At 32.5% G+C, this 17,983-nt stretch overlaps 1 protein-coding gene across 2 annotated transcripts; it reads right to left on the bottom strand.

Annotated features, from left to right (window-relative positions):
* Positions 1–1,486: 1,486 nt before the first annotated feature.
* Positions 1,487–10,105, bottom strand: LOC113707981 (ABC transporter B family member 9-like). 2 transcript variants are annotated; one of them, XM_027230401.2, is made up of 12 exons: positions 9,664–10,105; positions 7,367–7,421; positions 6,339–6,514; positions 5,996–6,217; positions 5,653–5,891; positions 4,898–5,423; positions 4,426–4,699; positions 3,719–4,352; positions 3,371–3,599; positions 3,016–3,282; positions 2,674–2,937; positions 1,487–2,209 (listed from the first exon to the last, which is right to left on the bottom strand). In XM_027230401.2, exons 1-12 carry the CDS (start codon positions 9,913–9,915, stop codon positions 1,562–1,564), a joined length of 3,786 nt encoding a protein of 1,261 aa, XP_027086202.1. In that variant the 5' UTR covers positions 9,916–10,105; the 3' UTR covers positions 1,487–1,561. The 2 variants fall into 2 exon arrangements, with proteins under 2 accessions (XP_027086202.1, XP_071921303.1); XM_072065202.1 differs by having other exon boundaries at positions 6,773–7,421; positions 9,664–9,756.
* Between the last annotated feature and the right edge of the window lie 7,878 nt (positions 10,106–17,983).

Below are 17,983 nucleotides of genomic sequence, written 5' to 3'. Positions count from 1 at the left end.
CTAAAGTTAATTGATTTCAATTAAAAATGATGGCTGGACTTTTTAAAAAACAAAAAGTGGTCATTGGACTTTTTATAAAGAAAATCACAAAATAACAAGAATATAAACAAACTTTCTATGTTTGATACTGATAAACTAATCAAATTTAAGATATTTATATTTAAAAATGCATTGAATAGTAGTCCATATTTTGAATCTTAGTCCAAACGGAAATTAATTAATAATTAAACAAGTTTTTTTTTGGTTGTGTATGAAAAAGAATTCAATTATTTATCTTGTTCAAGAAAATTCAGCTTTTCATTTTTTTGGTTAAAATGTTAATGACATTCAAAAAATTTAAAATTCAATTCTATACAAAATTTGGAAAAGATTAAATGTAAGATAAATTTAGAAAAAAAAATGAAATAGGACAAATACTGAAATTCTACGTTTCATAGACTCGAGTATAAGTACTAAACATAGGTACGTTTTTAGGCGTCAGATTCGGATACATATCTCTGAAATCCCTTCCGAATACAAAATAGGACCAATATATATTTGAATTATGCAGTGTATAATTTACTACCAAGATTAAAATACATATAAAGCGGTGTATCATTAACTAATGCATAACTGTTACCAAAATCGCAATGTGTAACTTTATAATCAATATCACAAGCAATGTATAACTCTATGATCATTGATCACAAAGAATCATTAAGCTCGTAAATTCTTAAACAATACATAATTCTATCATCAACATCATATAGAATCATTAAGCAGTTTGTAATTCCATTAAAATGATTAACTCAATCATTAAAAAAAGTGCATAATTAATTATATTATTCAAGATCATAATTGATTATACAACTCTTCATCCACATTTATAAGTTTTTTCATGCACATACATATTATGAGTATACAATAATATATTATAGTGAATTGTATGAAAGTTTATAATGAATTATATTATGCAGTCTCTTATAATAATCATAATAATTCATGTACTATTAGTAAACTTACATGCACATGATACCAGTACAGGAGAATACAATAATATACTAACATAGTATGCTAGCGTGTGATGATATGATATCCATTTAATATGACTTTACAATTTGCACAGTCCCAAATTCCGAATATGCACCAGTTTCCAAACTCGTTAAAATTTCCTGGCAAGAATTCGGTGAGATGTTGTGTACAGCTTTATTGAAGAAAAGGCAAAGGATGTAGTTAAAGATGTAATTAAGCTTCAACGGGTTTTGAAGTGGAGATTGCCCAAGAGAAATATGGGGGACCTAAAACCTTGGCGATGCTCAAAAACAAAGTGGATCATTTCTACTTTCATTAGTGGCTTGAAGAAAGAAATCAAGCCAATGGTTAAGATGCTAAGACAAGAAACATAATAGTTGTTCAAACTCCAGGAATGTTCAATTAAAAACAGAAAAAAATATATATATAGCTTAATGCGAACTCTTTGTTTCTGAGTACAGTGAACGATTATCAATTTTCCAATAGACACTTTTTGCAGCGTCTACAACTTATGGATACAGAGAGGTATAAGCATAATCACATGGAGTAGCTAGATTGAGTGGTTCAGATGACGTGAAAATAAAGAGGCATAAGCCCCATTAGCTATCTTTATGAGCTCATCATGTCTACCTTTCTCAACAATCACGCCATTTCTCAGAAATGCAATGGTGTCACTTCCTCTAATTGCTGTCAACCTGTGAGTCACAACAATTGCTGTTTTGCTTACCATCACTTGGTTTAGTGCAGCTTGAACTGCTTTTTCTGACTCTGCATCTAGAGAACTTGTTGCTTCATCTAGTAATAGGATTTTTGGGTCCTTCACTATTGCCCGTGCAATGGCAATCCGTTGCTTTTGTCCGCCGGATAATTGAGCTCCACATTCCCCTACATGAGTATTATAGCCTTGAGGTAACGCTGATATGAAGTTGTGTGCATTTGCTAATTTTGCAGCTGCAACAATTTCATCTTCTGTTGTATCTTCTTGCTTGCCATATGTTATGTTGCGACGAATGGTATCTTTGAAGAGTATGGGCTCTTGGCTCACCAAAGCTATGTGTTGTCGCAGCCATTTCAGGTTGTAGTTTCGGATATCAATGGCATCCAATAATATACATCCTGATTTAACATCATAAAATCTCTCTACTAGACTTATTAATGTTGACTTGCCATTCCCACTTTCTCCAACAAAAACAACAGTCTGCAAACTCAAATTCCATTGCATCATATGCAAATTGGATGATAAGTGCCAAATAAATGAATATAGGTTGAATGGTAACTTGAACCATTTTGAATGTAAAAGGGAGCTAAAATAACAGCAAAACAGTGTTGCAGCATTATCCCATGTTTCATATCCTTGGTTGAAGCTTCCTCAGTATTGATTTGACTTATGTGGTTAAATTCCAATTAGTGCTGAGATTAACTGAATTAAACATAGTCCAATCCTATTAATCCTTTTCAATAAGAGCCTGGGTTTAACAGAAATGTGTAGTGTACAACTCTGATACAATCCAAGTCCAGTTGGAGCCTAAAACCAACAAGAGTTATAGAGTCCAGTGGATTGAAGCAGGTCTGACAACTATACACATCAGATGATCTACTGCGCATGAATTCAAAGGTACTAGCAGGAATTAAGAAAGAGATTCAGTGAAACAAACTTTGTACCTTTCCAGGAGAAATGTTCAAGGACACATCTTTCAGAATTTGCACATTTGGCCGAGATGGATAACTGAAGCTAACATTTTGGAATTCAAGGTCACCTCTTAGATTTTTCAGTGTCATGCCCGTTGTGCTACTGGAACCATTTGTCTCTTTGCTGTCAAAAATGTTATACAATGAACTAGCCAAAGCAGAGACTTTATTTGCATCGAATGCCGTACCATTGGCTTGTGCAATTCCTGCTGCTGAGGCTATGAAAGCCAAGTAAACCTGCAATCACAGGCCAGAGCTCCTAATTTTACACTATAAACTTCAATGAGAAAATGAAAGTATAAGTGCGCTATCCACCTTGAAAAGTTCTGCCACAGTTGCTTTCTTGTGTTCAACAAGAACGGAACCAATGTAGAAACACAGGGCACTTGTGAAAAAGTATCCAAATTGAGAAATGCCAAAGTTGATACTTCTTATAATTCCTAGTCGGATCCAGTGTGTCATTTTGGTGCCAGATTTTTTCCGATATAACTCCATCACCTTATCTTCTGCACAAATTGATGCGACTGTTCTTATATTTCCAATGGCATCACTTGCAACTTGACTTTGCTCAGCATAAATAAGCTGAAAACAAGTGAAAATTTTGTTAAGTTGGTATGCTGTACAATCCTTATTCATGCTGCACTGTGAATACAAATATCATCTGATCAACCTCAGCATCTGCAGCAAATCTTTTGAGGAATTTTGTTTGAATGAAGCTTAGCATTGCCAACATAGTACACAATGCGACAAGTATCAATGCCAACATCCAGTTCTCCATTAAGGCTATGAACAATCCAGCAAAAACTGTTGATATATTTTGGATAAGGAGGGACAAGCCATCTTTCAGAAGGCTCTGCAACATTGAAGCATTGCAAGAGAGCCTTGCACCAACCGAACCACTGAGATTAAGCAATAAAAGAAGAAAATTTAGAAAAGTTGTCTACAACTTTGAATAACGACAAAAAAAAAAAGTATCTTAGACAATGTTGATGTACAGGTCAGCAACTAAGTAATTTACCTTGAATTTGAAGGATCATCAAACCAGCAAATTTCTCGATGAACAATCTTGTCAAATGATAGCAATGAAATTCGCTTTATCAGCTTACCACTTGCAGCTCCAAATGAATAGTTTTGCGATAATACTGCTAAGAATGTGATACTGCCTATGAGCACATACATTTGTGCCCAATAACTTGAATCTTTTTCTTGCTGACTAGGAGGTTCATAAAAAATTGTTATAGCTGTTGCGAATAGGAAGCCATATACTGGAAATGCTATCCCATGAACTATTGCAGAAAATGTTCCAATCAGTAAAATTGGGACAACATCTTTGCATTGGTTAGCAAGCCACTTAATTGAAAAGGTTGAATGCTTTTGAAATTTGTGTTCCTTTTTTATTTCATTTTCTCTGCAACTAACCTGAGTATTAATACCAGTATATTTTCTAGAAGAATGATTAGTACTTGATAAACTTTCTCTCGTAATACTCTCAGTGGATGACAACAGACCCTCAAAATTTTCCATTGTCTCAGTGATGTACTTTCTTGTTTCTCCATTCTTCCGTTTGGAATTCTCAACTTGATTTTTCCCTTGTAAGCTAACTAGTTTGGAATAGTGCCCATCTTGATTTCTGATTAATTCAGCATGAGTTCCTAAATAGAAGACATGAAAGAGTTAGTAATGTTATCAGATAAATATTTTGACATGTTACAATGACATAGTTACCTTGCTCCACAATTTTTCCCTGATGCATAACTGCAATACTGTCAACGTTTTCAACACTTGATAAACTGTGAGTAACGATTATTGCTGTTCGTCTTGATGCAATCTTGAAGATTTCATCATAGATTGCTTTTTCAGTTTTTGTGTCCAATGCACTCGTTATTTCATCGAGAAGGTAAACTGTAGGGTCCTTTAGAATTATCCTAGCAATAGCAATTCTCTGCTTTTGTCCACCAGAGAGTTGAGCTCCAAGGTTGCCTACCATGGTGTCTAGACCCTGATAAAAATCTTACTTGATATATTTCCATGTCCAGTTATATAAAATCAAATATCCAGTAACTTATATCAGCATTAAGAAGGATATAGTCAAATCTTTTCTGTATTATTTTGTAATCTTTACTCCAACAGAAGCTTGTTCATCTCATCATGTATTTACAAAAAATTAAGGGAGGAATAAAGAAACAAAAGTGTTCACCAGTGGTAAGTCTTTGATGAAGGCTGCAGCAGAAGAAGACTGAAGGGCTTTGTTGATTTCATCTTCTGTGGCATTGTCCTTTCCATATGCTATGTTCTCTCTTATTGTTGTGGCAAATAATACTGGTTCCTGACTGACTAAGCCTATCTTTTCCCTTAGCCACCTGAGCTGTAATCTCTTCACACTGACACCATCTATTAGTACTTCACCAGCATCTGGATCGTAAAACCTTTCTAGTAAACTAATCACTGTTGACTTCCCACATCCGCTTTTCCCAACTAAGGCTACATGCTTACCACTTGAGATGTGTAAAGATAGACCAGAGAATACTTCCACAGCTTGCCTTGCAGGATATCTGAAGTAGACATCTTTTAGATGAATTTCGCCCTTGATGTTTTCCAGTACAATCCCAGCCGAATCAATAGCATTGATTTTTGGCTTTCTTTTGATTGTCTTGAACATGTTACCTGCAGCAGCTTTTCCTGATGATAATGCGTTTAAACATGACGAAGATTGTAACAATGCCCTAGTGCAAGAAGTCAGAAAAACTTGTTAGGGAGGTTATAATGTCCAATGGAAACAGTAGATACTGTTAGACTGTCAGATAAATTGCAAACCTCTCTCTTGCAGGTAGAATGTTTATTTTCACTGATTAGATAGGAGTAATTTGTGACAAAAAAATCCTACCTAAAAATTGATTGGAATTCGCATGTAAAACTAATGAAATTTTACCATAAGAATAATGCTGGACTTACATTCCACCATACACCAGTGCAACTATAATGCTGATAACCTGTCCACCTGTGTAACCTTTCTCCAGGATTAATTTAGATCCATACCAAATGGTTAGTCCATAACCACCAAAAAGAATAAAAGACACTGTTCCTAATCCTAGCCCTGAGACCAATCCTTGTCTGGCAGAAAACACGTTGACTTTTTCCAGTTTCTTGGCATACTTAGTGATGGCTTCATTTTCTGCTGTTAAGGATGAAACCTTGTGCAAGAATTTGAAAATAATGTCAATTTTCTTCTCTAGGATAACAACCTAATTCAAGATCATGTCAAAGAACTAAAATGGAAGAATATCAAGTAACATACGGTTTTAATTGCTCCAATAGTCTCTTCCACCACACCTCTGGCTTCAGAATAAGCAGCTTGAGTGTTAATGGACATTTTGGCAAGAATAATCACTGTAACCCCTCCAACAATGAGAAGAGAAGGAATCATTGAAACCAGGGACAGAGAAAGAAGCCATCCTCTAGCAAAGGCAATTAAAAACCCGCCAAGAAAGGTTGACAAGTATTGGATAGACTTTCCTATCTGAAAAAAAATGAATTGTCAAGCAAGTCCAGGAATACGTGAAGGGAATAAGAGGAGAAATTCAATATTTATGTAACTTGAAACTCATTAGAACTTCTTAAGGGATAAAATGAATTATTACCTCTGCACTCATTGCATCTTGAATGGTTATGGCATCACTTGAAGCCATCCCAAGGGCTTGTCCCACTGTCATTTCAGTGTCAAAGTATCCAATTTCTTGTCTTAACAATGTTTCAAAGTACAAGCCTTGTAATCTAGAAGCCTGTCTTTCTCCTGTGATGGTCCAGCATGAGACCTCTGCAACAAAACCAGCAAAGAATGCATATTGTTCATCTAGAGGTTAACAGTATGTTCCTGCATTAATCGAAGTGATCAATGCTATGATCTGCCTTAATAGTGAAAAAAAGATGAATATGCAAAAGTACTAGTGTGTTAATATAGAGCGTGGTAAATTTGAAGATCATTAACTGTATATTAGACAACAAAGAAGATGGCAAAAGAAATTGTAGCCAAACAACACAAGTTACAAAAATCAGAAGTTGAAGTAAAACAAACATTGGAAACTGGATTTCGGCATAAAAATGGTTGCTTGGTATTCTTTGCAAGATTTTCCCTGATTCCCTGCAAGTTAATACAGATTATTTGGCTCCTCTCTAAGTGAAGTAAACCATGTTTAAGCACATTATTAAATCAAATTAATCTGATTTTCATGATTTTATCTGTATGTAATACTTGTACACGAAATGGGACTAAAATTTATGTTATGAATTAAAATTTGAAATCAAATTCCAGTCACGATGCATGTTTTTAATGAATATTTATTCCAATATATAGTACCGGACAGTACTATTTGTCTTCAATTGTTAATAAATTTTATGTCTTTTTTTTCAAAAAAAAATTTAATTAATTAAACACGTATTTAGTTCGATTACAACTTATATCAGACCCTCTTCAGTGAAAGTAATTAACAAGGTAACCTGTTAAAAAGGGTAGGTTTTGATTATCAAGTATGTCTAACCGATACAACTGATTAGGATTAGCGAGATCAAGCAAACCATCCAAATCCCTAGCTTCTAGTTCTATGTATTGCATTCCCATCATGCAAACTTATTAGTTAATAACAGAACTGAAAATTATAGTGACACCCACGCATTTGTGCAGCAATCCCTGCTCCAGCAGCCAAGTATAGTAACTTGATAGATACCTGCAAATGCCAAAGATGTAAACTTCATTAAATGCATGTATCGTGACTGGGACCTTGGATAAACGCTTGTATGTTGACCTATCCGGTTTACTTGGTGAATGTTAGAAAAATAATAATTGAAGCTTTAGCATTTATTTGTTTTGTTTAGATAGTGTTCCATGTGTCTCTTAATAGTTTGGCTGTGAGTGTAGTCCTAATCATGAGCACAGCTACGTGGATCCAAGGGGATGCAAATGCCCGCACGTTACTTCGACAAAATTAGTTTTAAGGTTTAGAAAATTCAAAGATTCCAAAAGTTACTTATTATTTGCCTTCGCTAAAATTTAACACATTTTTTTTATTGTCTATATAGACCCTCAAACAATTAAAAATTTATGATTGTTATCATTTACAAGAATTTCGGATATACTTAAAGTTCATTATGGAAATTATTTCAAGAATAAATTCTTTTAAAGTTTTTAAATTCAAATAGAGAGAATGATTTTCATTTTTAAATTTAACAACGATACGAACTTCAAAACCCAGTAAACTTAGAAAAAAAGAATATATGTTTAACAAAAATATTCATTGATTTTATTTATATTATTACTTCATTTTATATGCTATCGAAGATTATTTTACTACTCTGTTTGTTCATATATATATATATATATATATATATATATATATATATATATATAAGCCCATAGGACAAAACAACAAAGAGGCAAAGGGAATAACTTCATTGTCACTCAATAAGGCTTTTTGTTGAGCAAATAATGAAGTATTCCCTTTTGCCTCTTTGTGGGTTTGCTGAATTTTTTAAAACTTGGTTTTCATAAGAGGGGAAAGAGAAGTGAAAAAGGAAATTCAGTAGCAGAGTCCATCAATTAACATCCACGTACTGTGCACAGAACATAGACTTGAACCTAACTAAAAACTAAAGATTACTTGTGCACACAATTTTCGTGTATAATTTGTGGTTAACTTGCAAGTTTTTGGGTCGTGATAGAGACATAATAATTCAACTTGTGACTGGACTAATGTCCTTGACCAAATCTAGAGGCTGCGAAGGTGCTACTATCTTTCTCGACGCATTTCTTTAGACAAATTCGGATGTTTTTTTGTTAGCAAATATCATTATTTTAAGTTGTGAATCTTTCAAATCATTCCAGCAATAAGGGAACAAAAATAAATAGAAAACTTTGAAGAAGGCGAGGAGGATGGGATGAAGAGCCTTACAAGTTATAGTCTGTGTAGTTCAAATTGGTTCGAGCAATTCCCAGAGTTTTGGTTTAACGGTGAACTTAGTTGTATGAGTTAACAAATTCAATTTTATATCTAAGTTGTATGAATTTATACCAAAAATTATAAGAATTACATCAGCCACATCGAACTAGATAGAATCCAACTTGTGAGGCCCTGATCCAAAATAGTGTTAGATCGGAGAGATAATGAACGAATATTTTCTCTTCCGTGATTGATACAAAAACTTCGAGTAATACAGATAGAGATGTGGTCCTTAATAAAAACAAAAACAGAAGGGTACTTTGGCATATCTAAAATACGTGAAGGATTAATCTTACATATAGTACTTATTCCATTGTCAGAGTGTAGGTTTGGATATGTGATAGATGACCTCCATTTAAATGTAGAATTCTCTTTTTTCCATATGTGTTGCATATTCAAACATGTTAGTGTAAACTAATCATCAATGCTAAAAGGATTAATTCATGAATTATATATGACCACTTTGCTTATTATGTTTCTAAAAATAGTAAAAATGTAGTTCAAAACATTGGTCATCATGTTTTGACTATATATAAAGTTTTGAAATGGTTAAGTATAGTACTCAAAAGCAGCTCAAGAACTACAAGTTAGGATACTCTTTTGGATAAATCTTTTATATACTGACATTGACAGTGTATATTAGCGGTCCAAATGCATGTCACATATATAAAATTTGATATTTAAATTCAAATTCAGATGATGCAGCATTTATTTAATCTCGTCGATGTATACATTGACAGTGTATGAAAGATTAATCCTACTCTTTTGTCATTTTAAATAGATTGAATGAACAAATTAAGGAATAAGCAAGAAATTAAAGCACAAGATAACATGCAACTTGTTAAAAAAAAGTTTTTTTAACCCATATTTCGTAACAGTCATTTAATCAAACAGTCAGTTACATGCAAATAAAATATCCAAATTCCAAATTTGTCAAAAAAAAAAAAAAACTAATTGAAAGCATGTAAATTACCCGCAATATGTCTTGAGGCATATGCTGGTAATCCGCAGTGCTAAAAGTGTCAACAACACCACCGAATAGGAGTGCCATAACAGGCTGTGCTAGTCCATTTGCAATGGCGCAGATTGACCCAAAAACCATCAAGAATTTGTCAACTCCATCAGCAAACTGGAAAAGGGTGAAGAGGGAAAAACCCTTTTCATTTGCTTTGCTAGATTTTTGTGTTTGTTTTGGTGTTGGAGAAGCTGTTGTGTTTTCCTGCATGGTTTGCTATTGAAAGAGAGGTGCTTGTTATCAACGAGAATATGGTGTCAGATTCCTGCCCTTATCTGTTCTTATATAGTTGCAAAATTTAACATTGGCAGGAAAAGTCATAAGGAAATTGCCAAATTTAACACTAATTGGTAGGAAAAGTCATAACGAGAGAAGAAAGGTAGGGTAGAGACACTAGCCAGAAAAAAAAAAAGGGATAGCCTTGGTTGGCTCAAGGAAACATTTATATATTCTTGGCCACAAAATTCTGAGAGAAGAGAGCCAAATGGTGTTTTGAAATTTGGGATCATTATAGATAATGATTATTGTTAATGGATTTTTGAGTCTATAAGATTGTCTTTTTCTCTTTTAGATCTGCATCAAAAAAAACTTAACAATCTAATTGGATTACAATCGTTAGTATGTGGAACATGCTATGCATGATTATTATACTTCAAAAATCATACTATAAACTCATGAAAGCACAATTTCTATAGTGGTAGCATACAAAATGAACATCGAAACTCTGACGTGGAAGTATCTTTAAACTTTAGATATGTTCCAATTCTGTGAATTTGATGTTGACATTATAAGTAAGTTGCAGATATTTGAACTCAATTTTTTTCCTCCTGTTTTATAGAATAAATGTTTGCCTTAAGTCCTTGTTTGGATTGCTTGTTTCCGTCGAAAAATATTGTCGTTTTCCGTGATCACATTTCCCTATTACCTTTTTTCCTCACATATATCAAATCGCTACAGTAATTTTTCCATAAAAATGACGGAAAATGCAATCCAAACACAACCTTAGTTTATATCAGAAATCACACGTCGAAGTGATTATCATTGTTCGTTTTATATTTGCTTGCATGTTCATGTGTACATATATATTCAAAGTTTACTTCTAACTTATTAGTTATGCATGTAGCCATGCATACAAATATTTACATATTCATCTGTGTGTGTGTATATATGTGTGTGTATATATATATGTGTGTGTGTGTTACGCAATTATAGTTTGACGAGGAATAATTTGGTCGGTTACCCTAAAATTTTGGATATATCCAGACCATCTCATCGTTTGTCATCGTTTATCAGTTTGCTGACCTATTTGAGCAGCCATAGTTGTAGAGTATGTTTGCCGATTTACAATGATCACGCATTGCACAATAATTTGGAGAATCAAAATTGACTGCTACAGACATCATCTCAATTACGTATGGGCTATAAATTGAACATTTTGAATATTGAGTTGCACTATCCTTAATAGCCCTAGAATTTGATGGCTGTGTTCTACCTTGGACGCTTAAACTGTAGACACACTTTCATTTTAGTCCTCAAATTTTAATTTTTGGCACTTTGCCCTTTAAAGTGTGAAATTTATCCCAATTTAGTTCATAAACTTCAATTTTGGATACTTTAATTACCCCCTAAAGAATAAAATTCGTCCTAAGAGATTGTCAAAATTAACGGAATGATAGGCAAGTGATACTCAAAGTTTAAACACTAAAGTGTGATGGATTTCATACTTTAGTGCTAAAGTGTTTAAAATGAAAGTTTAAGGATTAAAGTTTGATGGGTTTCATAATTTACGAGGTAAAATGTCCGAAACTGGAGATTAAGGATTGAAGTTGGAGTGTGTTTATAGTAAGGATCTAAAGTGGAATTTATCCTATTTTCAGTATTGATTAATGTTTATCTTATATACTATCATGAAAGATCTACTTGAACAGGTTAATAAAAAATGGCAGAACAATGATCACTCATGCTCAACCAAAGAAAGTAAAAAAAAAACAAAAAACAAAACAAAAAAAAAAAAAACAAAGCCGCGCCGTCAAATTTGAACCCACAAAATCGGCCTCACGCTTTTGCAAAGCCACGCCGTCATTCTTGCCAATGAGGACAGCCCAGCTCAGCTAAAATGATCAATATGCCTTTACCAAGACTACCAAGCATACAGCACCCACAAGGGCAAAAAGGTCATAAAGGGGCATTTCCAGCAGATGGATGATAAAAGTAGGATAAGGGGTCTCTCCAATTGAGATTTTGTCCTGTTCTGTTCTGTCCTGATATTTAAACTGACACAATTTTTGTGTAAATTAATATATTTTTTGTGTAATAGTTAGTTTTATACTAGTCTAGTTATAATTCACGTTTATACCAAAATTGTGCCTATTTACATCGAAATTATGTCATTTTATACAATTGGAAATTATGTCATTTCCATAAAAGTAGGTGTAAATCCCCATTCATATGTCCAGGATTTATAATTATTACGTCTTTGCGGTTAAGTGTTGTGCTATTATTAAATGCCTTAACAGATATCATTATCACTTTATCCCCTTAACTTCGATGTAACTATCAATTTTCCCCTTAACGTTATCTTTTAATCCAATGTTTTAAAAACCAGACCGTTAATTGAACCGATGAAGTGAAAGGGTTGAGGTTCAATTGGTCGGACCGGTTCAACCTCGATTCAATGAATTTTTTTAAAAAATAATTTATATAAATATATATATGCACAAAATAAGACATGAAATGAACTAATTTAATACTTTACATAATGAAAAGTTTACTATTTTTGAATAACTTGGATTTTTAAAATAAATTTTTTGAATTATAAGTTAAAACAAATAAATTTCATCTCAATTTCAATTATATCTACCAAAAAATCTTAAATCCAACCAAAAAATATCACAATATTTTGAAATTATACAAAATTCACGTCTATGAGAATTTAGACATTGTGGACTTAAATTTTAATTTACATTTTGGGATTTAGAGATTGCAATTCAAAAAGAAAGTTTGGAGTTCGAAAGAAGTCAAGAGAATCGAAAATAGAAATGCAAATTTGATAAGAAACAAAAAATGAGATAAAATTAAGTGGTTGTGACATTAAATAATTTGGGTTAATGGACAAAAATAAAATTTAAAGATGAAGAAAACATCAATAAATTAAATAAAATTTAAAGATGAAGAAAACATCAATAAATTAAAAATAAAGATGTTTGATTAAAAAGGGAGTGACAAAAGAAAAGAGGAGAGAGAGAGAGAGAGAGAGAGTTGAAGATTAAAAAGAAAGAGCCATGAGAGAACGAGATTTTGTAAGAAAAATGGGAAAAAAAAATATGAGTGTTTGTTTTATATAAATAAGTTATAAAAAAAACTAATAAGATGTGATTATGCAACGGTTACTATATTGATCTTCTATTACAAAGGTTATAAGTTTGAATTTTGAAAGCTACAATTTGTTAAAAAAAAAAAAAAGAGGAAAACTAGAAAACCGGAAAAAACCGATTCAATCCGGTTTCACGGTTGGACCGATTTTTGATCGATTTTCTAGCATGGTCAACTCTAACATAGAACCGGACCGGTGCCATGGCCGGTTCGCGGTTCAACAGGTCGAACCGGTTGATCCGGTTCGGTTTTCAAAACACTGTTTTAGTCACTTTACCCTCAAAACTAACGGTCAAACTTAACGGAATTTGTTAATTAAAGTAAAAAGGCAAGTTTAGCCCTTAAAATTATTATCACTTTATCCCCATAAACTATAGTCTCATTATCAATTTACCCCATAGAGTTATTTTTTAGACAATTTATCTCACCATTAAACCAATTTAGCAAGTTAAAAAACTTTAGAAGAAAGTACCCTCCACTTTGTATAATAAAAGCAATAAAAAAAATTTAGAGTGGCTCTTCTTCTCTTTAGTATAAAGAAAAAAAAAAGTCAAAGTATTAATCTCTTTCTTCTTGACAATCTTAATATTAAAAAAAATAAAAAGATTGGGAAGGGGAGGGAGAGGGGGGGAGAGATAGAGAGAGAACTCAATTCTTTTTTTAAAAAATACAAATAAGAAAGAATTAAATATTTTTATTATTTTAAAATTATTTTACTTTACTGTTTACCACCACGTTTCAATCCTAATTATAACAACCTTAAATTAACGATAGAATGATACATAAAAGGGTAAATATTTTATTTTTAATGATATATATATATAATGGTAAATATATTTAAAAAATTTTGACCATACTAGTTAGATTAACGATAAAGTAAAAATGCCTAGAAAATAATGTTAGGAATTAAAGCTACTATATCACTATAATTTAAAGGAATAAAGTAATAATAACAATAGAGTAATGCTATAGAATAAAAGGGTATTTTTGTCCAAAATTTTTTAATATGTTGAGTTGAATTACTTATGGGAGTGAGTGACTAAAAGATAACATTATGGGGTAAACTGATAGTAATGATATAGTTGAAGGGGGTAAAGTAATAATAACCCTTATCATTACAATGTTTATTTCATCTGTTGAGAGGAAAACTTGTGCACATGCTCGTTTACTTCGAACATTATTGTTTGTCCCAAATCACTCAAGAGAATTTAAAAGATTTTTTTGCATTTAAGAAGTAATTTTGCATTTAAGAAGTAATTATGGAACCTTCAACTTATCCATATTTACTCACAGGGCTGACTTTAACCAAATTCTTGTGCAAGAAGGACTTCCAAACATTCAGCTAGTTTTAGTAAGTTTTCAAAAATATATTTAATAAGATTTATTGTATAAAGTAAGCTGCAATTTCCATAGCTTTAATGAAAAAAAAAGAAAAAACTTAAACTTTCCTTTTAAGACGTGATAGCACCATCTTAATAGCTTAATAGAACAACTTCCATGCCTAGAAACCTTTGTTTGTTTCTTAGTCGAAAACAAAGCCTAAAACTCATGTGCGATGCAATTAATATCCTAGGGGCTAATTGATACAATTAGATAACATGTAAGTAACTTGAAAATGTCCTATTCCTTAAAATAAGCATCTTCCAATTACTCTTGTTTTCATATCATGGTTGGCTGGATTTCTCTTCCTTGTGCCCTTTATCATATTATGAATTTTGATTATCATAATAAAGTAATTAGAGGTCAAAAATTTCAAACCCTTTACAATTCAAAAGGATTTGATTTTAGGAGGGCTAAATCCACACCCATTCATATTAAATTCACACTCCATGTATTTATTAGACATTGATACCCTTAGCTTTTAAACATTAAATCAAGAATTTTTGCAGTAATATATTTTCTAAAGAAAAATAATTCACACCTCAATCTTTATGTAGGTTTTATATACAAATTTCCTTTTCTTGTTTATTTTGTTAAACCTTTTTTAACACTTACACTTAACCAAAAGGAGAACATTAGTATGAAGTCAATATGAATGTATATTCCACCTTGAAAAATGCTTCGACTTTGGTATTATGAAATTGAAATATGTAGATATTGCTACTTACATCATTATTAGTAACTGAAAAATTGAGGTGTCAACCTTCTGTTAAGAAAATTGAGGTGTCCGTGGTTAGTTCGGTCGGACCTAGATGCGTTAGAGGCAATCCAGGGATTGGAATGGACAGTGGGGCATTGTTATCGCGAGGCAAATCAGGTGGCGGATGCCTTAGCCAAGGTAGGGGCACAGTCCAAGGGTATTGTCTTGTATACATCACAGTCTGAGTTGCCAAGATTGGCAAGGGGAGCCTTGGATTTAGATAGGTCACAGACTCCCGTTATTCGTGTTCGACCTACTCGTTACTAAAGCCTTTGTAACTTTGTAATTTTGATTTCTTGCTTTTAATAAAAATTTTTATTTATAAAAAAATACTAATTATATTTATTGTTTAAAAAAATAGTAACTGAAAATTTTCAATTTCTAAATTAAAATTAAAATTAAAATTATGAATTAATATTGTTATGCACTTGTAAAATATTTGAAGATATTCTCTGTAACAATGCAAACATTAGTTTTTCCTCTTTTTTGCTATGTAAATATATGTTTCTTAAAACTATAAAAAGCATCAAATATACTTAAAAGGCAAAGCTATTTTTGTCCAGTAGATGCATAGGATGTGGATTTGGCCCCTTTGATTTTTTGTATGGGTTCTATGCTTTCTAAGAAAATGTGCACCCAATGTTGTTTTGTGCAAAAATGGATTTAAACCCCATCTCCTGGGCCCCCCACCCAAAGTTTTGTGTTCATCCTATTCTATTATGGGATAGAATACATTATATATATTTTTTAATATGCCAAGGATTTAAAATACCTACACAATGGAAAAGAAAAGCAAAATATTTGATTGCCTTGTTTAAAAAAATTAGCTTTTGCTCCCTTAGAAAATTGAAACTTTGAAACATGTTTTTATAAGGTTTAAACTATTGCTTGCGCAAAAATTTGAGAACATTTTAAATTATTTACTAAAGATTAGACATGTTAAAGTTTTTTTTTTCTTGAAAGGTAGATATTTTAAAGTTTGCTATCTTAGGGTCCGTTTGTTTCGGATGAAAATCTTTTTTCAGGAAAATATTTTCCTAATTTTTCATGTTTGGTTGCACAAATGTTACTGAAATATTTTACTATGTAAAAGATTTTTACTCATCCTATGAAAAACAACTTTCCTTCCAAACTTACTAAAGTTCATTTCCTAAACACACGTGTCTTGCCTGCTAAAGGTATTTGTCAAACTTTCAAAACTGGTAATATGTTCAAAATAAATAAATAAATAAAGGCCTCACCGTGCTCACTTCGATCTCTTTGACATCGATGAGTTTGCCTTTGATGCTGACGAATTGCTAGCGATGCCAACACTGCAAATTTGTTAATAATTTGGATTATTGTCAATTCTCACTGTCTTTCTTCAGTCATTTTAATTTTCTTTGCAGTATTTTCTTAATCAAAATTACGTATCTTTAGCTCAAATTTGCCTTGATTTTAGTGCCTTTGAGGTTGTGGTCTGATCGTTGGTATATGATCGCTAATCCAGATTTCATATACGAGTCAATAAAAGCACTAATCATATGAAAAAGAACAACAGAGCCTATTTCTTCAACTTGAGAAGATATTCATGTCTGCTCTTCCACTTTCATTGATTGACCTTAATCACGAGCCATTTCATGGTCTTGATATGTCTAACTTGGCAATGTCTTTTATGGCACCAATAGTTACGGGTCCAATAGTTACGAGTCAACAAATTGTCCGTATGACTGACCTGGATTCTTCTATTTTGATCGAGTGGATCTGCTATGTTTAGTGGTAGGAACTAGGCAGATCGGTTTCCGGTGATGGAAGAGAAAAGCGGATGGCAAAAGGAATTGAATTTTGATGATAAAAATGTAGTTAAAAATTTCAACCAAACATCAGAAAATATTGAAAATGGTGAATATTTTCTCGGAAAAGAACTTCCACGGAAAATATTTTCTCAAGGAAAATACTTTACATCCTACCAAACATCACTTTTGGTTGCTGGTGGTCACTGGTCATCAATGATGCTCATTGGTTAGGAATCACACCTTAATATGACGGCAGGGCAGTTGCGCAATAGTCATAACAGCATACGGCTAAACCACTAACAATCTACTATAACTGATGAAAGAGACGGTTACCAGTGTCGCAATCTAATTCTAATTTGTTATTTGCCCTTTTTAGTCTGGCCTCCGAAGATTAGTTATGGTTTAGACTTAAATGGTTATCATAAATGGCATGGACCGGACATTAATAGCCAGTTACCAAATTTGAAAAGGACATTTGCACCTTAGTGCCCTAAAGTAACCACACAAATTTCTTATGTTTAACACTTTTACATATAGTATATGGACTTTTAGAATCTTTCTGATTGTCAAGTTCAGATTACGAACCCTTAGTTAGGGGAGCAGAAGTGTGGGAATGAATGGGAGGATAAAAAAAAAAAAGCGTCTCATAAATTTCTATATTAAATTTCATACAATTTTTTTTTTGTTTATATTGCACGCATTCACATCTAATATCTCATAATTTTCATTTTTCTATTTATAGCGCAGACATTCACATTTAGACACTTTCTGGATTTAATTTCGTCTTTTTAAGAAATTAACACTTTGGACTCCACTTATCTAGTCTTTGAAGCCCTTGTTAGAGAAGCCAAATTTAAAGTAAGTGAACATGAAAAAAATATGAATACTTACTTAAAAAATTTTAGATAGTCAGTAAACATTGGATTTTAGGCATAGTTAAGATGAATGAAAGTTAGTCGAGCCACTTAATGTGAATACAAGTAATCATTGA

The sequence above is a fragment of the Coffea arabica genome, chromosome 9c, assembly GCF_036785885.1.
Source record: "Coffea arabica cultivar ET-39 chromosome 9c, Coffea Arabica ET-39 HiFi, whole genome shotgun sequence".
NCBI classification, from domain to species: domain Eukaryota; kingdom Viridiplantae; phylum Streptophyta; class Magnoliopsida; order Gentianales; family Rubiaceae; genus Coffea; species Coffea arabica.
This window is presented reverse-complemented; position numbering and strand designations above follow the sequence as displayed.